The sequence below is a fragment of the Tamandua tetradactyla genome, chromosome 13 (genome assembly GCF_023851605.1).
Source record: "Tamandua tetradactyla isolate mTamTet1 chromosome 13, mTamTet1.pri, whole genome shotgun sequence".
NCBI classification, from domain to species: Eukaryota; Metazoa; Chordata; class Mammalia; order Pilosa; family Myrmecophagidae; genus Tamandua; species Tamandua tetradactyla.
Genome location: NC_135339.1, coordinates 74,734,016 through 74,761,753, shown reverse-complemented (window position 1 = coordinate 74,761,753; position 27,738 = coordinate 74,734,016). Strand labels below are relative to the sequence as shown.

The window sequence follows — 27,738 nt, the reverse complement described above, 5'->3', positions numbered from 1 at the left end:
TACACTGATAAACGCGTTATAGAGGAGTGTGAAGAAAGATTGTTTGCTCTGTCTGAGGACTTGGGAGAGCCTCAAAGAGAAGGTGACATTTAAGCTGCACCTTGCGAGGTAAGTGGTCTCTAAGCAGATGGAGGAAGGGAACTGCAGGCAGCGAGCAACAGGGAGCTTTGCTGGGGTCTGCCACTTCACTGGTAGCTCAATGAGGTCTTCCCTGTAAGACACTGAATCAGACCGGCTAGAATGAAGGTGCAGAATCTCAGCTGTCCTTCCCACACTTCATTCTCAGTATTTCGTTTGCCCCAGTAATTGACAAGGAAAAGAACTGAAATGTGGTTCGGTGAAAATTCCAAAAACCATTAGCCGGATAGAACATGAATCTTGATCTCTGGATATCTGTAGATTCACAGGAAGGCCCATGCCTTCTCCAAGATTGGAATGGGAAGATCTCTCCCTTGTACCCATTGGAAGGTACTGATTCTATAGGTTAAGCCAAAATGAAAATGAAAACCAAACAAAACCCAAAATGAAAAGGAAAAGCAGAGCTGCAAGAAAAATGACTCAGCAACAGAAAGGCATCAATTTATATATATCTTTTTGGTCTCCAGAAGTATGTTCTGAAAGGAAAGGCAGCCTCAGACAGCTTTAATTTGCAAGATCACTGTAGGTCTCAGTGACCTTGAAAGCCAACTTCACATGGATAGAGTGTTCTTGTTCTATACCTGGGGTATCACCGTGTTCCACATGTGGAGGTGTTGCCTTAGGATCACACAGCGCGATTAAGACTTTACGTGCTGTCCTTGCCATCCTCTGGGAATGCAGGCTCCTTGCTCAAAGTGCACCCAAAATACCCCTTACCCCTGTCTAAGGCATCCCTGAGAACAGAAGATGGAGAAGAGACTTTTAAAATTGAGCCTCTTTATTTTGCTAGAGCACTTTGTTTTGGTTCATTTTTCTTTCTTTTTTTTTTTTTTTTTTAAGGAAAGACAGAGAGAAGGAAGGAAGGATAGAAGGAAGGAAGGAAGGAAGAAAGGGAAACATCTTTAAACATTTTCTGGTTTTATTGTATTCTGTTTCTCCGTTTTTGTTACATGGGCTGGGGCCGGGAATCGAACCGAGGTCCTCCGGCATAGCAGGCAAGCACTTTGCCCGCTGAGCCACCGCGGCCCGCCCGGTTCATTTTTATTTTATTTTAATTTTTTGGTTACTTCTTTATGTGCCCAAATGAACAATCCATATCTCATTGAACTGCCTTCTTTTTAAAATTATTGTCAACTGTTTACCAGACTTCTCCCTTGCTCAGTACAGAATCAAGGAGCTTCAGGGTGGGATTCATCTTGAATCATATGCATTTGATACCTGTAACTATGCCCACTGACAATCATCTCACTACTCATCTTCCATTCAGGGAAGCTCTATCAGTGAGAAAGTTCCTATGTTAAGCCATGATATGTGTACCAGTAATTTCTACCCACTGGTCCTGGGTTAAGCCTTTGGGACAAAAGGGAATAGGTCTAATTGCTCTTCCATAGAACAACCCTTTTGAAAGTTAAGAGTGCTCATTATGTAGTACCTCTCACTGTTCTTTATCTTTTCAGTATATCCCAGTCTATAGAGGCAACTTCAGTTTTGGAACTTAGAACAGTGCTTTGATTTCTCATCAAAGGAGCCATATTTAGAGGCCAGCCCTTCCTGGCCATCAGTTTCTGTCTTAACTCTGCTGCCTTTCACAACCAACATAACTTTATCCCCTCATTCGTACCTTTATTTATCCATCAATTCATCTATCCATCCATCTGTCCATCCTCCTATCTAATACTTAATGAGAACATGCTGGCCGCTGTCCCAGGGACCAGAGTTGAAGTAGTGGACAAGCTAAACAAGGTTTCACGTGACTTACCATCTAGTGGAGGTGCCTGACAATAATCAATACGTGAATAAAAAGAATAAAGTAGAAGATATTACTTAAGGTGGACATTGAAAGCCTTCAATGAGAGAAACTTGAAGGAAAAGAAGGAGCCAGTCAATAAAGATTTGGTGGGAAGGACATTTCAGAAATAGAATTGCAAGGGCAAAGACCTTGAGTAAGAGTGACTACAGTGTATTAGAAACAGAGAAGACCAGTTAGGGAGGGAAAGAGCAGTAAGAGATGGGCCTGAGAGGCATGGAAGGGTCAGGTCTTTACATATACATATGCATATGCGTATACATATACATAAACACATATGCATACCTATACATACACGTAAACACATACACACATATACAAATGCATAGATAGAACACATTTTTAGTTGCACCAATCAAAATAGAGTAATTTGTAAATTCTACTTTATCAGCTTGTAGCAACACTAAATCAGACTCCTTGATCCCTATCTCTCTCTGATCCATGATTATGTTGCTTTTCCCCAGAATTTCAATTAAAAGAAGGTCTTGCACTATATCAATGGAGAGCCATAGGGAAGTCAATGACCAGACTGACTGAAGATTAATTTCAACAAAGTTGCAGGATGCCTGAGTAGTTAAAGAAGAACATGGTATTTCAACGAAAAGTTGATTCACATAACCCAATAACAGGCTTTGTGTGTTCTAACCAGTTAAACCTCCCCCTCTAGATTTTAACAGCTCTGTTTATGAAGCCCATATTGAGAATTAAATGTTTATTACAATTTTTTAAAGGTGAGGTATAGAACTTGGCAAAGTATTGATTAATAACTTGTGGATGTCTGGTGTAAGGAAAACCAGTTTTGAACCCAGCTGTAAACAATGCTTCAGCAGAGTGTTTCAGCTATTTGCAGGCCTGGAGTTTGCCAATTTGTAATTAGTTGCAGATTTTCAATTACTTCTCAGCAAACAAAATAGTTTTATTTGCAATGTTTACTTGGCATTTAATTAAAAAAGAATCCAACTGATTGTTTTTAAAGACAGATGAATTTGGAGGGTTGGAATAAAATAAATAGATAAATTTTTTAGTAGCCCTACATCTGTATTTTTGTTTTGAGTGATACAAATGTACAGAACTTGGCCTAAATTCAATCAACTTTATCACACAATCTCAAAAATGCCTCCTGTGCAATTTGTCAAAAAGAAGATTTTTGGCAACCACACATAAAGCTCTTGAGATTTGTAATGAAGAACATAATCTGAGGAAAAAAAAGCAGAATTGTGTTTTCTGCTAATTGAAACTAGTAAACCACTGTGGGCAACTTTAAAGTTAACAGATCAAAATGGTTACTAGTTTAAATGTCTGTCCTTTTTACTTTGCTCTAGACTGGTTCTCTCCACAACTCGGTGCTCCTTACTGGACCATACTTTTTTCTTAGGAGAAGAAAATTCAAACTATTCAACGAAATATTTACTGAGGACACCACACAGTGGTTGAGAGATTAAAATGAGTGAAACACGATTTCTTCCCTCGAGAAGCTCAGTTAGTGGGGAAGGAACAAAAAGGTTTACAAAGAACTCCCATTAAAGACCAGCTGTGATAAGTATTATGATAAATAAAATGCCACGGGATTACAGAGAAAGGAGGAATTCCTTCTGACTAGAGGATCAGGGAAGACCAGAAAGTGATAATGCGGGTAGAAGTTTCGGAGTACATTCCTGCAGGTGGGGAGGGAAGAAGGACATGGGGGGGAGGGGACAGGACACGTATGGGTGTGGAAGAGTGAGTGTGCACTGTGTTAGAGACCCACAAGCAGTCCCAGGTGGCTGGACAGATACGGTGTGTTGGGCAAGGGATGTGAGGCAGACAGGAGCTGAGGAGCAGACTGGACAGCCTTGGACGGCATGACAAGGAGCTGGTATTCCCTCCTAAAGCTGAAGGGTACTGAGCAGGGGAGCCATGTGACCTGATGGATCTGTGCTTGGGAAAGAGCAGCTGGGGCAGTGGGGATAATAACCGGGGTAGACATATGCAGTTGTCCAAAAGCGGTCCTCAAAAGGGGCAGGAGCAGTAAGAATGCAAGTGAGAATGGATCTGAGGTATTTCAGACGTAGAATTAAAAGAACTAAAGGAACAATTGGACAAGGGGAGTAAGAGAATAAGAATAGGAGGGTTCAAGGTTGGCTCTCATGCTTCCACAGATGGTGATGACAATATCCAAGACAGACAATATAGGCAGAGGAGTAACTCTGAAGGAGATGGAGTAAGGATGATAAAAGCCCTCTTATTCACCCAAAAATGCCCCAGTAAAAGAGGAGGGGGTAAACCTCAAAAAACATTATGCTAAGTGCAAGAACCCAAGACAAAAGGTTACATATTGCATGATTCTATTTATATGAAATATCTAGAATAGACAAATCCATAGAGAAAGAAAGTATATTAGGGCTTGCCACGGACTGGAGGAGGAGAGAATGGGGAGTGGCTACTTCATGGGTACGGATTTCTTTTGAAGGTGATAAAAATGTTGTGTAACTAGGTAGAGGTGATGGTTGTGTAACATTGTGAATGCACTAAATGCCACTGAATTGTACACTTTAAAATGGTCAATTTTATCTTATCTGAATTTCACCTCAATTAAAAAAAGAAAAGGTAAAATCAAACAACACTATGGCAGCCCATGGAACATTGTGTTTCCAAGCACACAAGCTAAGAATCTCCTCTTAAACCCAGATGATAGCAGTGCAGAAAGAAGCATCAGGGAAGGAATGCTAGTGCCCATTTATTGAGGATAACCGTGTTTTGGTCCCAGTGTACACCCTCCTCCCTACCTTTTCCCTGGTAGGCATGGGTTGATAGCCTCGGGAACATTTAATTGGCAAGAGTCTTGTCATTCCTTGTAGGTGTAGCCTCTGCTTGGGGACTATCTACCTAACTCTGGCTGACCCAGTTATGTGAGTAGTCCACTGCCAAGTGGGAGACATATTAGTGGGAGGGGGAAAAGAGGTAAAGCACATACAGAGAGGAGCATGTGGGTCAGGAAAGAGTAAACAAAACTTTCTGGCACTCATACTGGTCATCAGGAGCCGGGGTGGGGGTGGGGGATGGGGATAAAGGGCTCCCTGGAGCTCAGTGCATCATCAGGAAGATTAATTAACATTTGTAAAGGCCACACACAATGTGAAAAAGGCGCTGTAATGGGTCTCCAAAAGCTGTAGTCCCTGTTTTCTAGGAGGGTCATGAAACAAGCAGTGGAAAAATATTCCCTGGAAGACAGAGCTGGTGACCTTGGCCATGAAGAACATTAGAAAGAAATGACTGGGCTTGTCTGGGATTCTCTTCATTTTCAAGTTGAATCTGATCTGACAGATGTGGTGAGTAATTAAACCCTTGTCCATTCACAGTCTGAATGCTTGTGCAGCACAGAGAATGGGGCAGGGATAATGAGAGGCACAGCTCCTCCGGGACTATTCACGAGTGCTCAAATTTGCATGGTCCCATGAACCCGGAGGAAGTGGATTAGGCTGGCCCGGCCAGGAAGTGGAGACCGCCAAAGCTCTCTGATCTGCATAAATCATAGGGCTGGAAGGCAGAGAGGCTTACAGTCTCTCAAAAAAGAAGGCCAGATGTAGCTGCCTTTCCTTGAATCCAGCACATCTCTGTAGCTAGACACTTCATCTCACAAAGGCTGCATCGGTAATTTAAGTTGTGATGTCATTTGCTCAAAAGTTTGATCAATATGAACCATAAAGGTGCCCCCCCAATATGATATTTACAAGTGAAGCTGCTGCACTGTCTTCTACAAATGGGTTCTTATAATCATCTCGGAAAAAAAAGGTGATTGGGAGAGCAGTAGTGCATTTTATTGTGATTACTGCTGCCAAATAATTTTTAATTGTATGACAAGGTGCTTGAGTAAAGAATTGTTTATGGCTTTAACAGTTAATGCCTCTCAAAAAGGATTACTTTCTTTTTAAGTTCCAAATGAAGGCTACTAATTAATTAATCCATTTACATGAAACTGTCTTGGATCAGCCACCTGCAAAGATAAAGGAGGAAATCTATCCTCTAATTGGAAAAAGGAAAACTGCTATAAAATAAATGCTAATAAACACATGGAAGTAATCTACAAAAAGCAAATATAAGTCATTAATTAAATGTAGGAAATAAAAAATCTCATGTTATTCTATGAAATATTTAAAATATTGGTAAAATCACATAATTCATTGAATAACTTTTTCCTTAAATATGCCTTTCCATGATTGTGTATCCTACTTTATGAAATTTTCTTATTGGAATCATGAAAAGTTACATGATGTATTAGGAGACTGGATATAAATCTCCTCTCAGTTTTTGTTCTCAGTTCACATTATCTCTCAGTTCCATCAATATCAGTCAGCCCAGTTTGGTTAAAGCATTCCAACTTTTCCTCCCTTCAGTTCTGAACAAACCTTGCATCGATGCAAACAGTCATCATAGACCCAGAATGCAACAAAGAAGACATATTTACTAATGAAAAACTGAAGTTCCTTAATCACTTCAATATATATGATCAAATGAAAATTATACATTACCTATACTAATTATATATATAATTTCTCGGCGTTAGGAATGAATTATTCAGACTATATCAAGGGAAAAAAATAAGGAGATTCTTCTTTGTGGCAGGATTTTCATTATAAAATCTATCACACAGCAAATCCTATTTTTCTAGTATCCAAGTCCTTGATGACTTAAGTTCGTTTTCCCAGGTTTTTTTCCAAGCTAAGGTTATATTGACATTTTTGCAGTTGGAATTAGTCTTTTAATGGTAACCTACTGGATTTATTGATGTATGGTGGTTGAGTAAATGTTGAGAAGAAAAGTGAAAAGGGAAAGAACGATGAGAGGGGAGAATAAGAACTGAGGAGATGTAGAACAAGAAAAAAGAAGGAAGAGAGAATAACGAGGAAAAGGAGGGAAGAAGTTTAAAAAAAATCCTAAAAGTACAAGTTATAATGAATAAGAAGGGAGATAGTCTCTGTGCTGGTTTGAATCTATTGCAGACCCCAGAAAAACCATGTCCTTTAATCCTTATTCATTGTTGCTGGGTGGGAGCTCTGAGATTGTACCCATATGGAGATGTGACCCATCCAATTGCGGGTGGTAAGTTTTGATTAGATGGTTTCCATGGAGATGTGTCTTCATCCGTTCAAGGTGGGGTTGCTTACTGGAGCCCTTAAAGAGGGAACCATTTTGAAAAAAGCTTTAGAGCCATGAGAGCCCAGCAGCCAGAGACCTTTGGAGGTGAAGAAGGAAAATGGCCCCTGGGGGAGCTTCATGAAACAAGAAGCCGAGAGAGAAAGTTAGCAAACTTCGCCATGTGCCCTCTCAGGTGAGAGAAACCCTTAACTTCATCGGCCTTCTTGAACCAAGGTATCTTTCCCTGGATGCCTTAGATTTGGACATTTTCATAGCCTTGCCTTAATTTGGACATTTTCACAGGCTTAGAACTGTAAACTTGCAACTTGATAAATTCCCTTTCTTAAAGCCGCTCCATTTCTGATATATTGCATTCTGGCAGTTTGCAAACTAGAACAGTCTCAGAGTCTGAGAAAAGGTAAATGGATAGAGACAACAGGTCATGAGTCAGAGTCGCTCTCTCTGTGTTAGTGAACTGGCAGGAAGTGACACTTTGGCCGGCTGGTTCTCTAAATGAATTTAAAGGTATCTGTTTACAGTTACTCTTTGAGATTGACAAGTACTAGCGACAAAGTGACTCAATTGGCAGGACCTCTTCTCTGTGTTACAAAGGTGTGCTGAAAGCAGGAATTATCTCAATAAACTCCAGGAGGTACATTCTTACAAGTAGAAATGGAAAACTCCAATTTTTTGCAAAGTTAAGGATGTAGAGAAATGAGGGTCATAGAACATAGGAAAACTTTGTTTTTTTGGGTGGCTTTAATCTTTCTTTATGCTCTCTCCCTTGATGACCCCATTTTAACCTTTAAAATAACCAAGGTAGTTCTTGTGTTCTTCTAAGGTACTCAAACTGACTTGTACAAATGGCCAGCATTGTTTTCATGCCATCTAGGTGAGAATTAAGTTTTCTGCTCTAGTCAAGAAGACCCAGTTCCAGAGAAGTTAACTCATTCCAAGTGACTCTACTGGGGAGAGAGGTTCTGAGGTTGGATTTCTGGATTTGAAGTCAGTATGTTCTGTCCTTGGCCCTGGGGCTTTCGGCAGAGGATCAGTTTGCTGCACCAAGGAGGGTTGGAGGAGCTTCCCGGACCCACACTCAGGAATGACCCTGAGCAGCACCACTGCACCTCTGCAGAGGTTTGAGCCCCCTTTTCTAGGTCTAAAAGACAGCATTTTCTAGGCTGTACTAAGGATGCCTCACCTGAGGGCCATCTAACTATGTGAATTGTGTGTCCCCATCAATAAGGATGGATAGTACCACACGAGGGGCTTTTCTTTCATGGCTTGTGATTGTTAGAGGACGTTTCTAGGTAGATCCCCTGGAAGTGCTCATCAATTTGTGCTCTTTTTCTTGTGACTTCTGTTGTATAATTTGAATGTTTCATTGCATGGAAGGAAAGTGTTCCTAGGATTCCACACAGATGCGACTTCTTAAACTTGCTGAGTCTTAGCTTCCTCATTTGTAAAATGGAGACAGCCATTCCTATCTTTTGGGTTTGTTGCGATAATTAAAGATAAGCACATTGCTTGGCCCACAATAAAGGGTAATTCTCACAATTAAAGAAGTGTTAAAAGTTGTTTAAGTCTAAGAAAACAGCTTTATTTCCATATTTTTCTTCTCAGAGGTTGAAACTATTCAGGTCTGTTTGCATTCTTTCTGGTCTCTGCTGATATCAACACATTATTTAAAGAGTGTTAGAAAAGTTAATCCAAGAGAAACATACACTTTGTGTTACTGACCTCTTTAAGTGACACCTTTTCCATTAATTATTACCTTTCAGTGATTGTGTTGTGGCCAGTTTCTATTCCCTCTGATGGCTTACATGGTCCTTCTAAAAGGCTGTTTGCAACCTTTCTAGTCATGAAGAAAAGGTGCATCTCTTTTTAAACTTTTAAGGAAAAACTCAAACCAATCAACCAAACAAAACCAAAAGGTAACACGTATTGTAAAAGCTGAGAGGTTAGACAGACCTGGCTCTGAGACCAGCTCACCCCTTACCATGCATATGGTCTGGAATGGCCCTTTCCTTATTTATAAAATGGAATAATAAAAGCATTAACCTCTGAGAGATATTGCAAATATTAAAAAAAAAATCCACTAACATAAAGTGCTTAGCCCCTATGTCTGTTTATGCATACATTTTCAATAAACAATAGCCATAATCGTGTCAATAACAGTAATCACAAAATTCTCAGGTGGGCTGCACAGCCTCAGTGCAGCAAACACTTGCTGTTAGAAACAACTGGAGAACACTAGGCATAACTAGAGCCCCCGCTTACCCCAAATTCTCTTCCTCTCCATTAACACAAAATAGTAGGACTATTTCTTTTTCTCCATTTCAGGGAATTTGTTTGTACTGGAAAACAGTCATTCAGCTGAGCCCTTTGTGATGCGTGTGTTTAAAAAACGTGGTGGTGACACCTGGGGTTATCAGTCTTTTTATTTGTAGAGACAAAGGTCATATCAGACTTCCGCAATTGTGCATTTTCTGGGCCCACATGGATCCTTTTCCCTACCCCTTTAGTATCCCACGCACAGTAAGCAGGACCATTTTTACTCTCTCTCTCTTCCCATGAGATAGAACAGTCTTTGTTCATTAGAAGGTGTGTTAAAAAGTGAAGTTATTTCCAGAAATTTCTAGTTCACTTACTAGCTGTTGGTTGTTGATAAATATAAGTCATCTGAGGGTGCACAGGTGGTTCAGTGGTTAGAATGCCTGCCTTTCATGCGGGAAAGCTGGGTTCAATTCCCAGATCGTGCACCCCAAAAAGAAAAAAATAAGTTATTTCTCACTCAGCAACAGACATCCAAACATCCATCAGTTGCTTGAGACTTTTCAATTTTCTTCTTTTTCCATTAGCAGGTAATAAAAAAAAGAAAGGAAAAGAAAAAGAAAAAAAAATCTGTCTCTTAACGTGGGGCACGGCTCCACATAAACGGTAAGTTGTCTGAGGCAGAATCCCTTTTTCTGGTAAGTGAGACAGCTGGTGACTCTGCGTTCACATTGTCCCCACAGCAGCCCAATCGTGGCCCAGACACGCTGCTCTGTCAGGTGGCCATCGAGTGGTCCTTGGCAAGCTGGGAGGGTGGTATGGAGTGCGGCAGGGGGGAAGGTCTTGGTTCTAAAGGGGACTTTTCACAAGTTTCTCAAGACAAAATTTTGGATTTCTTCAAAGAGCCAGATTTTACCAATCCTGGACCCTCAGGGAAGATAAAAAGAGACAAGAATCAATGACGAACAGGGGAGGGATAGGAGCGGGAAAAACTGGGCAGAGAAATATTGCCACATTTGTTTTTCCTTCTCATTTACAAAATCTTATTCTGAACATTAAAAAAAAAATTCTTTCCCACTATTATACCTGGGACTGCTATAGCTTTTCTGCCCTGAGAACGGATGGCATTTCCTACTATGACTTAATTCACACAATGTATACACAGGAACACAAGCCTAGCAACTTCCACAGTACAGGCCAGCTACTGAATATTACTCTACTTGCTTTCATGGTCTATGTGAATAGTCAGTGAAGTTAATGACTGCTTATAATGTATCTCCTATCATACTTCTTTATGTAAATCTTGGCTTCTTAGGAGCTGTCAGAATTTTTTTCTGCAGGGTGTCATCAAGGAAAGAATGTGGCTTCTCTCTCTGGGGAGCAGTTTTGCTCTGCTCTGTCTTCATTGAGGAAAGATTTATTGAATGCATACTGTGTACCTTGTTCTGTATGCTTTATAGAGGTATTTGATGGAGGAAGAAGAGATTAAAACACCATGGTAAGAGTTCCGGGAAGACGGCGGAATGGGACAGGTCGAGTTCACCCCTGATCCAAGAAACAGCTAGAGAAGGGATGGGAAGGTGACTGAATGGTGATTCCAGGGTGCAGTGACCTGGGAGGGTCTTCTACACCACACAGGGAGGCCCTGGTTGCAAAAGCTGAAGAATTGAGATGCAGAGAACCGGAGCCCAAACAGCTGGTGCAAACAGCCTAATGTGCCCCTTTCCAAATGGAAGCCCAGAACTCTTAGGAGTAAATTGATCAGGAGACGGGGAGAAGGAAGTAAGCCAAGCTGTGTTCCTTGAATGCACTACCCTCACGCGAGCCACCCTAGCCCCATGACTCACGATTCACCCCACGCCCCACGGGTCTGAACCCCATCACCTGCACACACCCTTCCCCCCCATGCTCCGGCCCCACTGCACATCCCTACCTCACACCCCTGCCCTGCATGTGCATTCACACCTGCCCCAGCTGGACCCATCTCTCCCGTGCCAAGTGCACAGTCTCGCCCGGCCCCTCCTGAGACCTGTGCACCTTTGTCCAGCCCCTCAACCCTACAACCTGCAGGCAGTCACCTGTGCCTCCAGGCTATAGGCGCTCACCTTCATACCTGGGCCATACCCGTCTCCAGCCCGGGCAGTTGCACAACTCACCCCATTCCCTAGCTATGCACACATGTTCATCAGCATCCAGACCCCCCAGGTCTGTGCCCCCCGCCACGACCCCCAGCTCTGGGCAAGCACTGACCTGTTTTTCTGGACCATACCTCCAGCCCACCCAGGCGCAACCCCATCTCACAGCCCCTGAGCTCTACACACCAGGGCTCCACCCCCAAGACTCACATAGGGGCACAGCCACATCCTCCCCAATGGGTATGCATGTATCTGTGTGGTGACTTCTTTACTCCTGCACCCAAACCGTCTGCTCTGCACACATACATACCCTGGTCCCACCCCCAGCCACAAGTGCCCTGCTTCCCAACCTGGCAGGTGCTCACATGCACATCTGTGCTACATAGCCCCTGCTCTGCATGTGTGTGCAATCTTCCCCAACCCCCCACCCACGCACCTGTGCAAACGTGCCAGGGCCCCGTGCACCTGACACTGCCCACCCGACATCATTCCCCCTCACCCACCCACCTACTCCTGCCACTCCCGTGACACGTGCACCATCCCTACACACCCACGCATTCACATCCTGGGCCCCCTGGACCCCCCTTGCACAAGGACACACCTGCACCCTGATCTTCTTGTGCCCTGACTTCTGTGCCCCATACCCCCTACCTTGATACCCACAACCCCCTGCGGGCATCTTATCCTGCTAGAAAAGACTAGTAGAAACATGTAAAAAAGTTACACAAGGCAACTTGAAGGCACTCCCTGTGGTCAAAGATGGGATAATTTGAGCATCACAAAGAATAATGCTCGATATACTGGCTGAAATACATAAAATAGAAACCCAGTATTTAAAATGACAACAACACACAAGCCTCATTGGCCACTTTTGGACATTGCTAGTACAATTCAATGTTCTGAAAATTGATAAAGGGAAAGAGATTGTTAGGTTGACTTTCTTGTCTGAACTGTTTCAGGGTAACCAACTAGTTGAGAATGATATGGTCTTTTAAATAGAAAAATAATAGCTAATAAATACAGAAAGAATGCTGGAATTACCATTTTGTAACACCTAACAGACTGAGGCAGTCATCAGTAATTGTTACTAATTAGTAATTTCACCCACTAATAGGTGGAAGGTTGATAGAGTATTTCATATGGATGAATCAGGGTCACCAAATTTGAACCCAGTAATCAATCCTGACATTAGTCAATTAATACAAATAAACATTAGGTGCCTCCTGATGTGAAATAATCAAACCTGATTCTCATTAAGTTTTTAGATCCAATATGAATTTAGATGAAGAATGGGGACAGAAGAACAGATTAAACCACACCATGTGGATGCTACTGGCTAGGAACATAATGTGGACATTTGTAATAGACAATGATCAGGTTTCCTCAATGAATAAATGCAATAAAAACAGGAGGGGAATCTGTAATTGATTAAAAGACCTTGAGTATAGGGCAACCAAATGCACCAGGTGCACCTTATTGGATTTAAATTACCCTCCTGTTTGTTGACATTTTTGAAACAATTAGGAAAATTGAACTTGGAAAGGATATTTTATATTATGGAATTATTATTCATTTTAAGTGTGAATGAATATTGTGTTAAGTTTTTAAAAAGTTCATATATGTTAGAGCTACATATTGAAATATTTACTGGTAAAATCAGATATCTGCAATTTGCTTTGAAATGCTTCTTCAAAACAGAAAAGAAAAAGGGTAAGGAAGATAAAACAAGAATGGCTAAATGTTGTAACTGTCGAAACTAAGTGATCGGGATGTGGAGATTCACTGCACTACTTTCTTGTGTATGTGTGTATAATCATATCTGTTATAAAAAGTTAAAAAAAAGAGAGATGTTGGGAATCTGCACAGAAAATAAAGCAAGCAAGACAGGCAAACTGATGGAAAACAGCCGTATCTCCTGAGTCTTTGAATTCATGCCCACACTTGTTCCAGCCCCAGGGTCTGAAAAAAGGGCAAGCAAAGAGCATATAAGGGAGGGCTAATCTCACTGTCCTTCACAGTGTGGGGTTACTAGGTGCATGGGAACTCATGGGGAGAGAGCAATCTGTGCTGAGTCCACAATCCCCAGGAGAGTTCACAGAAACTTCCTGATTGGAACAAGGAGATGGGGTCTCTAGGATATACTCCCTGAGAGGCAGGCGAGAGGATCCCAGCCATTGTCTAGCATCTTTAACCTCATTCCCAGGGCAAATCTAAAACAAGTATCAATGTAACTGTGCCAACTGAATTCCATAATATGCCATAGGAAATGATCCTCAGAATTGTAGACAACTGGCATGTGTAAAGGCCACACACTTTTTTCTTCCGTTTTGTCCATCTTTTTGTATGTTATTAATGCATTTAAAGAAATGTAATAAATTTGGAGCTTGGAAGAGGTTTTGTCAAAGGCAAAAATAACATCATACTTGATATAAAAATAACCTTTTAGGAGGGATGCACAGGTGATACAGTGGTAGAATGCTCACCTTCCATGCAGGAGGCCTAGTTTGATTCCCAGACCATGAACCACCACCCCAAAAAAATGACCTACTGGGACCTGCAATATCTCCAAAACAACTTTGTTTAATTAAGTGACCACAACAAACAAGCAACTATGAATATGGTGACTGCATGGGATACAAAGACATGCAGTGTCTGCATTGGTAAACCACAAAATGTTTGTAGGAGATAAAGGGAAAACAAAACACATTTCTCATACAAGTCCTTGAGACAAAGATGTTATTCAGCTTACAATCCTTTGGGCTCCACCTAGCAATATTCCACCAATTTCCACAATAGAACTCAGAGGCTTTCTTGATGAAACCTGTTAAAGAATGTGTGATGTCCACACTTGTCCTAAACCCCAGATTATCAAGGACTCTTGCCACTGTGCTCTCAGTGACTAGAGCTACCTTCCATTATTCTTTCATCAGCTGAAAATTAGAAAGAAACTATGCCTAATTATGCTCTTTAATTTTTCTCAGAGGCTATCCCACAGAACCAACTGGGCTTACTTTTTGTACAGTTAGGCCAAGACACTGGCATATGGAGTCACTGCTTCCCGTTCTGTGGGGACCATGCCTTCTGAACTACAGCACTGGCTGTTCGGCAGGGTGGGCTATTCAGCAGGGTGGGCTATTTGAAATTGAGAATGTCCTGCAGATTGAGGTAGTCCACCTGCCATATGCAGTGCACACCTTTTCCAGTTAAACAGAAAAACCAGCAATAACCTTCAGTACCAAGCCCTGGCTTGCACAGTGATGGTCCCTTTTTAATACAGAATTAAGAGCTGAATGGAACTTTAGGAGGTTACTTGGTTCAAGCCTCAGCTTCTTGTAGAAAATCTGATGGAAAATATTTCTTTTCACTGGGAAGTTCTAAATCTAATGACTCACACTGCTCATGTGGTGGAAATAGAGCCTTAGTTTTCAAGTAAAGTCAGGTCCTGTTTGTAGCCCTGTAGAGTGACTTGACCATTTCTGCATCAGATACCTAGTTCCTAATCCCTGCAGGACTACAGGTCCTACTACCACTAACAACAAAACAATGATGGTAATGATGACAATTATATCATAATATCTAGTTCTTGTTTTGTTTTGTATCCTTACCTTAGCCTTTACCTTATAACCACCATCATTATCTCCATTTACAAATTAATAAACTGAGTCAAAGAAAGATTAAAACAATTTGCCATGGGTGGTTCAGTGGTAGAATGCTCACCTTCAACGCAGGAGACCCGGGTTCGATTCTTGGACCATGCTCCAAAAAACAAATTAAAAAAAAAAAAAAAACTTGCCTGAAGTCCCAGTGCTAGTAAGTGGTCAAAGCCAGGCAGTATGGCTCAAGAGGAGCACAAGAACCTTTCATTCGGAGATACTGTCTCTTATTGTGCTTAAGAGTATTTGCTTTGAACTGATGATACAACTTCCAAACGATTACTTCAATGACAAAAGCAAATGCTCAGATTTTGCCTGAGTTCATGCTCAGACTGGACAGAGGAGGCTACTTAGTGCTGACCCTTGCTTCATGTAAGAATCATTTGGAGAGCTGTTAAAAAATATTGATGCTGGGATCCCATTTCTAGGAGTTGCAACTTAATTGATATGGGGTAGGGCCTGGTTGTCTGTATTTTTAAAAAGCAGCCCCAGTGATTCTTTTGTGCAACCAGAGGTGAGAACCACTGGGTTAGACACACAAATGAGCTTCTGAAGTGCTCTGCAAAACTAAAAATTACATTTGGAATTCCTGCATATTTTTTCTCCTTTTTGGATAAGGAATAAGGAACATTTGTTGTACCGAGCACCTATTAATATATATAGGAACTGCTGTTCTGTCTAGAAACCAGTAATCCAGTTTGATTTGATTACTCTCTATGAAGCAGAAATTCTGTACCTTTAACTGTATAGAATGAGCATCTATCAAAGCAAAACCTATTTTCTCAATAAGGAAACAGAGGACCATTAAGCCAGCTTAGTTTCTTAACAAAGAACCAAGATCCACACTCTCATAGTTGGAAGGGACCTTAAACCTTAAATGTCATCTAATCTTTCTCCACATTGCAAACATACATGCACACTGCAATGCAGAAATCCCTCCCAGCGCATCCTCCCAGCTGGTCAGCCAGCCCTAGCACGAACAGTTCAATGACAGGAGACCTCATTCCTTCACAAGACAAGGTGTTTCATTGTTGGACAGACCAACAATGAAATATGGGCTCTTTATATGGGCTCAAAATTAGTTTCCCTGAACTTGTTCATAGCCTTGCTGTTGTCTGGAATAATGGTATAAAGTCTCCTCTTCTTCCGAATGAGTGTCCTGCAGTCCATCCTGAAGGTGGAGCATGGTGTACTGTGGGGACACAGAACTGCACGGGAGCTGAGGGACTGAGAGTTGAGGTGCAGCTCTGCCTCTGACTTTATGACTGCAGCCACTGGGCCCCTTCAGGCCTTGGCTTCATCATGAGTAGAAAAATACATAAAAACAAAGACAATAAAAATTTGTCTTTTATCATTGCAAATACCAAATTAAAAAACATAAGTTAAATGCTTTATAACTGAAAAGCTGTCTAAAAACACGAATTGCTCTATTAGTAAATACTATATTAGGAGATACTATATTTTAAAATTTGAACAATTCTTCTATCGATTAAAACATATGTTCTACCTCTGAAGTTAAGGTACATGAGTATTGACAAAAAATGATATTAATGATGGTAACTGGTGCTCCTTGATGCCACCTGTCAGTTGCCTGCTTTGGTGATTCAATAAGTCAGAAACACAAGTCATGTAAGACAGCACAGTTAACAATGTGCCTATGCCCTTTTAGTCATCTGACCAAACTTATGGAACCCTGGATTTGGATTCAGTAGATGGGTTAGAATATGCCATTTACTGTGTAGGTGATTTGAACAAGTTAGCTAACCTCAAGTTTCCTCACACATAAAAGGATAGAAAAATAATACCAACCTTATACGTACCAGAGTAAGAATAAAATAAAATAAGTGTTTAGTACCCAATATCACATGTTTGTGGACTCTAACTTCACAGCATTTTCCCACCATTACCTTCTCCTTTTTATTCACTGAAAACTCATTTGAACAGTGCATTTAATTCTCACTTAAAAAAAAATACAGCCACTGGCCCCTTCAGGCCTTGGCTGAACTCTACCTGGACAGTTATTAATGATGATTAATTCTATCATTAATTCTCTCTGTGACCCATATATTTTACCTCTTAGGTCCTTGGTTTCCTAATTTGAAAAATGAGTTAATTGGACAAACTGATCTTTAAGCCACTTTTTAGGGATGATTCTCAGACCACTAATAGTTGTATCTCTAACCAATCTGAAAAAAAAGTTTAAGAAGTAAATTGCTTCCTGAAAACAATTCAGTTATTCCATAAAATGAATGTAAAACTATTTACAAACAATGTCTTCAATTTGTAAATTGGTTTGAAAACGACTCCCTTTAAGAAGATATATTTGTTTCTAACTCAGTTCTACTAACCACATTTCTGACCATTTAAAAGATGAGGTGACAGAATTTTTAAAAACTCAATAGAGATTCCTGGCCTATGTGCTTCCCCCAAAACAAACAAACAAAAACAAAAATTCAACAAATGGTGCTGCAATATGGGGATACTCACATGGAAAGAGAATGAAATGTGACCCCCGCCATACAGCATACAAAGGAAAAAAAAAAACAAAACTCAATAGAAGGAGGCATTTCTCCAAAGAACATATACAGAGGACCAACAAGCATATGAAAAGATTCTCAACATCATTAGCCGTTAGGGAATTACAGGCCTTATCCTCACATTCATTAGGATGGTAATAATAAACTAAGAAAGTCAATAACACATTTTGGCAAGGATGTAGAGAAATTAGAGCCCTATACACCTCACTGGTGGGAATGTGAAATAATGCAGCCACTCTGGAAAATAGTTTGTCAATTCTTCCAAATTTTAAGCACAGAGTTACCATATGATCCAGTGGTACCTACTTCTAGAAATATACCTGAGAAATGAAAATATACATCCATGCAAAAACTTGTACACAGAAGTTCATAGCAGCATTATTCATAATAGCCAAAAAATAGATACAACCCAAGTGTCCATCAACTGATGAATGAATAAATAAAATATACTATATCCATATAACAGAATATTATTTGGCCATAAAAAGGAATGAAGTGCCGACACTTGCTATAGCATGAGGTGAATCTTGAAAACATGAAGCTAAGGGAAAGAAGCTAGTCACAAAAGATCACATATTGTATGAGTCCATTGATGTGAAATGTCCAGAATAGGCAACTCTTAGAGATAGAAAGCAGATTAGTGGTTGCCTAGGGCTGGAGGGATTGTGGAAAATGGGGTGTAGTTGCTAATGGATACCAGGCTTCTATTTTGGGGTGACAGAAATGTTCTAAGATTGATTGTAGTAATGGCTACACAACTCAGTGAATATAGTAAAATCATTGAATTGTACAATTTGAGTGAATTGTGTGGTATGCAAATTATATCTCAATACAGCTGTTAAAACAACTCAATAGAAACATATAATCATTAAATTATACGGATCAAGGATCAATTCAATTAAATAAAAGTGCAAAGAACATGTGTGTTGATAACAATAGCATTTTATGTGGGTAATTGCTTTATATGTTCAATTGCTTTAAGCCATTTTTGTATTTGGATCATTTTTCAAGGAGAAGCTGAAATTTAAGGAAGTAAAATTGAATAAACAAAGTTATTGCAGCACACAAAATATATATTTCTTTTATTTTACTACCTAGGATTGACTCAGCAGTGTAAAATGCCATTTAAAAAAAGAATGACAAAGTTTGAATAAGAAAATGTATTTCATCGTGGAAGATAAAAGTCTTTCCTCCCCTACAGTGAATACAGGTAATTTCAGAAGCAGCAGCTCCTAATTATTCACTGTTGAAAAGCTAAAAAAAGGTTCGTATTGAAAACAGTGACCTCCAGTTTGCTCTGTGAATGAAGGCAGAGGCAAATTCTCATTTTCTTAGAATCCTGGTTGATAACTGAGTTGGGAAAGGCATGCATTTCTTCATTACAGTGCAGTAGACTGTTCATTTAAATAACAATATCCTGCACAGAAGTCACAAAAGCATTATCTAGCAATTCCACTGTGTTGAAATGCATTATTAGTATTAACAATGCCAAATAGCATAAATAAATGACTGTCTCCTTATTGTCAGCATTATTCCTGATTACTTAGCTTTATGAAAGGGTAGCATTTTTATTAGTGGTGCATTCAACACCGTGGTCAACACTATTTGGTTGAATAACTCTTGAACTGGAAGGGATTTAAAAATAGAGCTATATTCTTTTCTAGGTTATCCAAAGGGGGAAAATACCATCCAATCTAGTGTGTATGTACCAGTATTTCTAACAGAAAATATGTGAAGAACTCACTGCTGTTCACCATGTACATGTAAAAACTGGAATTAAAGTCCTCCTTAAAGACAGCATGCTAGCAATAGTACTTACTTAAAAAATTTAAAATTTACATCAAAAGTTAAACTTTAAATCAGAAGACGTCTTACCAAGAGCATGCTAGTGCTAATGTTTCAGTTTTTAAAGTTTCTTGAGCCCAAGGTTTGGGTCTTTCTTTTATTTTTTCTCCTTTTACTCTCTGAAACATACAGCACTCTATCAAAAGCTGTTGGCCAACCTTTTATGAGATTACTGTCAATCTACCAAGTATAGGACAAATAAAAGAAGAGATTTGAAATGGTCCACTCCTGAGTCTCTAGCGTGCTTGTCTGTGGTGATAAGAAAGGCCTCTTGGTGACACACTGACCAACATTTGGCTCTAACAACATCTGACATAAGTATAGCTTCCTTGAAGGGGGCAATGGGTTATTTACTTATAATTTTAAGGGTACCAGTAACATGTGGGGGATGACTTTCATTCAGTGGGGTTGTATATATGTATGTGTGTGTGTGTACTGAAGCCTTGGATTTGGTGGTGGGAAGGGGGAAAGGAATATTGAGGAAAACACCATAATGAGTGGTTTAATATTCATATAACTGATGGAGCATGTGACTGGAAAGAAATGTTCTTGGGGCAGGGTGGTGGTGCTGGTGCTGGTGGTAAGGATGTGTATGATGGCACATCGTAACTTCCCAAAATAGCTGCAACAACAAAATAATTGCAACCACAAGAGGTGGAGTCTGTGTTCTATCCCCTCAAACCTCAGTGGGCCCTTGTGTGTGAGCTGATGGATGGGACACAGCAGAGGCGAGGCTGCATCTTTGTCGTCTGGGTTGGAAGAGGCCACGTAGCTTCTGCCCATCTCTCACTTGGAACATCTGCCTTCAGTGCCCTGAGCTGTCAAGCCTGAGGCCTCCATGCTGGAAGGAAGCTCACACCAGCTTTCAGGTCAGGGAAAGGCATTGAGATTAAAGGAGAGAGTAAGAGAGGGCCACCCAGGCGTCCCTACCCGATCCTGCCTCCCCTGCGCGGCTCAGGCTCCCATCTGAGCACCCCTGAGACAGAACACCCAGCCAAGTTGCTCCTAAACTCCTGACCTAGGGATATTCCGTTAAAAAAAAAATTATTGCAGTAACATATACAGCACAAAATTTCCTGTTTTAATCACTTTCATGTGTATGGTTCAGTGACACAAAATTAATTCACAATATCGTGCTTCCATCACCATCACCCATTACCAAACTTTTGTTTTAATCAGATAAGTTGTAGGTTTACAGAAAAAGCATGTGAAAAACTTACCCTCCACCCTCCACCCACAGTTTTCTCTATCATTAACACTTTGCATTAGTGTGGTAACTGTGTTACAATCGATGAAACAAGATCATATAATCATACTATTAACTATAGTCCATGATTTACATAAGGTCCACTTTGTGTTGTATAGTCCTATGGTTTTTTAAAAAGTTTTATTTGCATATATGTATTTTGTATATATGCAACTGTATCATTTCCCCTTTTAACCACATTCATATACATGACTCCGTGATATTAACTACGTTCACAATGTTGTGCCACCATCACCACCGCCTGCTACCAAAACATTTCCATCACTCCAACTCTGTATAATGGATAAGGAAATGCCATACTTGGGCAGTGAAACTCTGCATCCATTAACCCAATAACTCCCCGGTCCCCAGCCCCTGGTAACCTGTAACCTACTTCCTGTATCTACATATTTAAGCCACCACATTTGGGGGTGATTTGTAACACAGCAATAGATAATGAGAAGAGGAAGAATAGAAATCTGAAATGGAGACTCATAAGCAATGACAGCATTTGGGGCCAAGTCTTTCAAACTGTGCTGCTAAAAGTAATGGATAAAAAATCCTTCTAAATCAATTAGTAAAGTCCCAATTCAGAGATTATAACTCCTCAGTACTGGATCAATATCCCTACTGTGGAATCTCTAGATTTTCCAAAAGAGAGGCTAAACGGCAGCAAGGGGTACTAGGAACTTATCACAAAGCTGCATTTTGCAGTGAGCAAAGTTCTCTGACTTTGAGGATGTTTGCTTGGGATGGCTCTGGCAAGGGTAGGGGTGAGGGGCTCTTGGGATGGGTGGGAAACTACAGTCCCTCTAAGGCACTCCCTTAGCCCCTCTAAGGCACCATGCATTTCCACCTTGCCTTCTTTGCTCAAGTAAAAAAGAATAATTTGTAGTTCCTGAGCCCACCATTTTGTTCATGCCTCAGTATCCCTGGTCACTGTTTCCCTGGCTTTTTCTTCATCAAAATTAATTCACTTTTCCTTCATCAAAACTCAGGCCAGGACTGAAAAGGAACAAAGTAAAACTGGATTAAGCCTTTCGGGGGAAATTTAGAATGAAGTTTCTTCTATTGATTCTCATTCTGCAAGTTACTACTTCTAGATCTGTTCCCTTGACCAGAGATATAAATGCAGAAGAAATGACGTGGTGTTTGCCAAAAGGTACTTGGGAGCCTTTTATGACCTCAACATGGAAAGACTTCCAATGACAAAAAAAGCCAGTGGGAACCTCAGGCAGATTAAAACCCAGGAACCGTGGCAGTTCTTGGGGTTAAAAGTGACTGGGCAACTGGACACACCAACTCTGGCAATGATGCACTCGCCCCAGTGTAGAGTGCCAGCCGTTCATCATTTCAAGACAATGCCAGGGGGCCCAGCAGGGCAGAAACATTATATCACCTACAGAATCAACAATTATACCCCTGATCTGGCACCTGCAGATGTCGACTATGCCATGTAGAAGGCTTTTCAAGTATGGAGTGCTGTGTCCCCCTTGAAATTCAGAAAGATTAATGCAGGCAAGGCTGACATTATGATCTCTTTTCACGTTGAGCTCATGGAGACTTCTACCCTTTTCATGGAAAAAGGACCTGTGCTTTTGGTCCTGGAGCTGGTATTGGAGGAGATGAACATTTTGATGAAGATAAAATATGGACTAAGAACAACAGATTTGTTGTGGCTCATGAGATTGGTCCTTCCTTGGGTCTTGACCATTCCAATGATCCAAGGGCCATGATGTTTCCCCCTATAGTTATGTTGACCCCAACATGTTTAGCGTCTCTACTGATGACATATGTGGCATTCAGTTCCTCTATGGAAGCCCAGAATAGCACCAACCCATGCCAGATCCCGATGGTACAGAATTGTGTAGCCCCAATTTGAGGTTTGATGCTGTCACTACAGTTGGAAATAAAATACTTTTCCTTAAAGACAGGTTCTTCTGGTGGAAGCATGCTGAGATACCTAAGATCAGTGTTAGTTTACTTTCTAATTTATGATCAACTTTGCCATCTAGTATTCAAGCTGCTTATGAAATTGGAGCCAGAAATGAAGTTTTTCTTTTTAAAGATGACAAGTACTGGTTAATCAGCAATTTAAGAACACATCTGAACTTTCCTAAGAGCGTGTATTCTTTGGGTTTCCCTGACTCTGAAAAAATTGATGCAGTTGTTTTTAACCCGCTTCTCTAAAAGACCTACTTTGTAGATAACTGGTATTGGAGGTATGATGAGAAGAGACAATGCATAGAGGCTCATTATTCCAAACTGATTGCCAAAAACTTTCTAGGAATTGGGCCTAAAATCGATGTAGTCTTCTACTCCAAAGGACACTACTATTTCTTCCGAGGATCTCACCAACTGGAATTTAACATCCAATCCAAGTGTGTCATCAGAAGGTTGAAAAGCAATAGTGGATTTTGTTGTCAGGAATGGGTCTAACTAATGGTGTTTGTCAGTTCACTTCAGTTTAATAAGTATTTATTACATATAAGTTTTCAAATTTTTAAAACCCTTGGGATATGGTGACTTGTCAGTTTTTACTTGATTTACAAACAGAAACATTCAAAGGCCAAGAGAATAAATTTTGGGGAATGCTCTGTAAGGTTGGACTGAAATTATAATTACCTTTTGGCTTACCTAAAATGAACAATTTCATTGTAAAAACAATGTACCTAGAACTTAAAAAATGACAACTGTGATGTACTTTTATTCTGTTGACTTAATATATTAAATAAAAACATTGACAGGAAAAAAAAAAACAAGAAAAAAGCCTCAGGCCAGGCAACACCAACTCCAAGAAGCCCAACAAGGCTAAGCACTCTTATGTATACTTGTTGTAATATTTAAATTTATAATACATTTTTTTGTTCATGTAGGTTTTCTCACTAGACTATATATATATATTGGGAGATAGCTATCTTATCTTACTACGACTGCCTTGTCACAAATGTTTCTGGAACAGAAATGAATATATAGACAGTTGGCTTCAAAGAAAAATTTGGTGAGTGTCTCCATGCATTTCACATAGTCCTTGCCCTTCTCTACACTCAAATGGACATCTCCGTCTGTCCCATAAACTCCCAGGAGAACACCTCGAATGACATTTCTTTTATGGGGCTTTCCCTCACCCCAACCCTCATCCTCCATACCTTCTACATTGGACCCATATCTTCTATCTTGGACCATACTTACTTATGGGATCCTGGATGGTCCACTCTATGCTGGCAGGTTCCTGGGCTGAGTCACACCCCCAGTGCCGAGTACAGCACTTTACATGCTCAGAGGACGTTTGTAAAAGCAATGTGCCTTTCCAGTCTCAGTACATTTACCAAGTAGTTACTGACTCTGAAATTTCTTCCCTTGGGTTAGCAGCTCTATCTCTAAGAAGTCTGAAAATACACTAACACTCATTTTAGGTATGTTCAACAGGTGATATCAAGATGCACTCAAATGATTTAAGGATAACCTGCCAGAGTCCTCAGAAGCTTACTGTGCCCTTGAAGTAGGTCATCCTCAGGAGCAGTTGCTTTTCACCTACTTAGCAGGTGTGTGTCATCAAATAAATATCATAAAATGTTTTCCTGCCAGGAACAAACATCTGGCAGGGAGAAAGAAGTGTACAGGCCCACCGACTACAGTTCTGGATGGAGGGCATGGAATAGCTTTTGCTTAATGTATGGAAAATCAATCTTACCCCAATCTTAACAATCTAAATAGTGAGGCTAGCTTGGGTTACTTAGGAATATCTCCACCACCCCTCTCTTTTTTAAGTGTCTAAATTATTCATTGGTGCTATCATCCTTCTTTTTTGCTGGAAGTTCAGAATATATTAAAATTCAATAATTTGTGGTTTTTCATTTTTTGCAAGGGTTGGGAGAATTTAGTACTATGGTATAACTTGCTTCTGAATATTTTTGATCCCCAAAATATTTTTTAACCTGCCCCATCAATACATGCCAAATAACTGGGTATTACTAGACTCAAGTGTTACAAAATAACATCAAGGCTGTGGCTTAACCCTGACTCCAAAGTTATGGGTACTTAAAAGCGTAAATATTTGGACCCAAATGTGGATAAGTTTGGTTTTGATTTTATGCACATTATTTATAACTCCCAAAGTCAAACATAATTCTAAGAGAACTATGAAGACAACATATATCAAATGAGATTGAAAAGTTTGGCTCATAATAATTAAAAAATTATTTTTTAGAGCACCAAATTTTTTTACCTATATGAATGAAGGTTATCCACTAATAAAATGATAGATTTTATTATTCTAGTGTTTTCTAAATTCCAGACACTCAGTACCATTTTCCTGACTTTATTATACCCAAGCATGCCCTGAGCTAGTATTTATTTAATTGCTTTCTTTATTTAAATTTTAAACTTATTTTAAAGAAAAAAAAATCACACCCTCCCAAGTAATAATATCAATAAAATCATGGGTTTGATGGCTACTTAAATATATTCTTTTGGAAAAAAATTGGTTTAAAATAAGAGCTGCCCAGCTCACAAGAGGTATGACAAGCAGTTGTCCTTTCATTTGAAAATATTTATTAGGCACCTACTAGATGTTAAGCTTTTTTGCATGTTCTGGGTTTATAGCAGTGAGCAAAACAAAATTCCTGCTCTCATGGAACTTACATTCTACAGCAGGAGAGAAAAAATAAACAAGTATTATAATATACTTCCAGGTACTATGAAGAAAAATAAAGCAAGGGAAAGGTATAGAGTGATGAGGAGGTATCTGGGCAGAGATCCAACATAGCACAGAAATCAGTGGATTGTTCCAAGCAGAGGCAGCAGTAATGAGCCTAGAGTTCATAATATTACCTGCCTGCATTTCCTCTCCTCTCATAAAATTCAGTTATGCTACCACAATGAAGTTTTAGTGTGATTTATCTTGCTGAGACTGCTTTCCCAGTAGCAGAGATAAGTGTCTCTCATGGGCTAAAAGTTTTCACTGGGGAACACACTGCGGGTACAGGCTGCCCTGGATGGGGAGCACAATGAGAGTTAGAGCATCAGAGGTAACCAAAGTACTGGGGAGGAAAAGAAGGGAAGCGGCAGAAGCTGGATACCAAAAGCCTTGTGGGAAAGCACCAAAAACCTCCTGTGCTATTTTGCCTATGGTCTTAGCCCAGGAATCTCTATATACCACAGGGAGTGGTATATGCCACTCTGTATGCCAACCTTGGCACATGCACATGGGAAATGCGGCATTTCCCCCCATTTAAGGTGAGAGGAGCTGGTAAATGTGCTCCTCAAAAGCATAGCTAATATGCTTTCTTAAAAACTGGATTCTTCAGTTACTAACTGGCAGCATTGCCGATAATGTCGGTGCAGCAGACCAACCGAAGCACAGTCTGACTTTTAACGGCTTTTTACTTTGATCACATCACAGTTACTTCTGTTCCTTGGAGGCTGACTGCATGATGAGAGCCCAGTTGGTATCAGGCACCAGACAAGGAGAGCTGTGCTCTTAAGCCTCCTGGACGTGAGTGGCTGCAATCCTGGCTCTGAGGCTGGATCTTTGTGTAACTTTGACCAAGTTACTGAACTTTGCTAAGGCTTAGTTTCCTCATCTGTAAAAGAAAATAATAATAATACCTCCCTTATAGGTTTGCTCTGAGGGTTAAATGAAACTAATTGAGATCATGATTCCAGAGCACTTAGTAGGTACTGCGCACATAATAAGTGCCCTTAAATAAATGGCAATTAAGATGACAATAATCATAACAATAATGATGATAAAGAAATCATACGCAAGGCTCTTCCATTCTAAAACCAGAAGAAAAGCTCTGGCTTTTCAATTCCTAAAAGGGAATGTAACAAAAGCTTAAGATACTACAGGTATTCTATAGCCAGGTAGAGACAAATTAGGGAGGGAGGTTTTCCTACATGAACCATGGGCCAAGCCTCAAATCTGAGAGGCCAGGATGGGCCAGGCAGGGGCCAGGCCAGGCGGTCTCAGGTAGAGAGAGATGCAGAAACAGAGTTCCAAAAGCTAGGGCAGGTAGGTGTTCTATATGAGGAACTGGAGACGGCACCAGGAATCAGGAGACAGGGAGTCAGAAGAATGTACCTTGCATCTGGGGCTAGTTTTGAAGGTCTCCTACATTAGCAGCAGCTTTTGCTCCATTGATTGAATTTTAAAGTTATTTAACATTTGCCTCCCCCAGTTTTAAAAATCACAACAGGAGAGTCCACACTGACACTCTTGAATCTGTTAAATCTGCATATAGCACAACGGAATGTTATGTAATCAAATTCTCTTGAACCTGCACCAGTCTCTATTAGCAACAGAAGAGAATCAGTCCACATGCTGGAGGGGTCGGGGTTGGGGAGTAGTGCAAAGTGAAATGCAAGCGGAAAACTGGGGTGGGTAACTCTGTCCTGATGAGCAATTTCCTTAACAAGATATGTGTTACACGGAAGTACAGCTTCTTTAGGAAGGGAAAAGAAAATGCATGAAGTTTGATCTGTACTGACAGGGCCTCTAGACCTTAACAGTAGAAAGTTTTTCTCTCAGTAAGCAAAGCCATGTCTGGTCCTAAAAACAGTACATTTGTTAAACTGGAAATGCTCTAAATTACTCCTTGGTAAGGGTTATTCTGTATAATCTGACGATTTGGGATTTCATCAAATTAATGTCACTAGATATGCCTTATAATTAGGATAAAATATTTGAAAAGTTTTAAAGATGAAGCTGTTCATTAACTCATTGATTTTTCTACAGATTGGGAGGCTGAATTTAAATGATACCCAAAAATATAACTAGGTGTGCTCAAAGACAGAAGCACTGGTTGTGAGTCTTTAAATGGAATGCATAGTTTAAAATGCTATTATTATTCAGATTTTCTGAGAACATTAAAACTGCCCATTAAATGAAAATCTAATAATTGGCCCTACTGAATTTTGACATTTTGTAACCTACTCTGAAATGCAGAAAAATGTGGAGGGAAAGTTCTTTTAAGGCACAATTTGA

At 40.2% G+C, this 27,738-nt stretch overlaps 1 protein-coding gene and 1 pseudogene across 9 annotated transcripts in view; one reads left to right on the top strand and one right to left on the bottom strand.

The window, feature by feature from the left end:
* Positions 1–27,738, bottom strand: part of VTI1A (vesicle transport through interaction with t-SNAREs 1A) — a 380,272-nt gene that overhangs the window by 75,369 nt on the left and 277,165 nt on the right. Inside the window, exon 9 of one of the 9 annotated variants that reach the window (XM_077126039.1) lies at positions 1,177–26,335. The exons of the other annotated variants lie outside the window; for them this stretch is intronic. Coding sequence (XP_076982154.1) covers positions 26,332–26,335 — 4 coding nt within the window. The 3' untranslated portion in view covers positions 1,177–26,331. Of the gene's footprint in view, positions 1–1,176; positions 26,336–27,738 lie in introns of those variants that run through there. 9 annotated transcript variants of the gene reach the window in all.
* Positions 21,807–23,189, top strand: LOC143654574 (macrophage metalloelastase pseudogene; annotated as a pseudogene).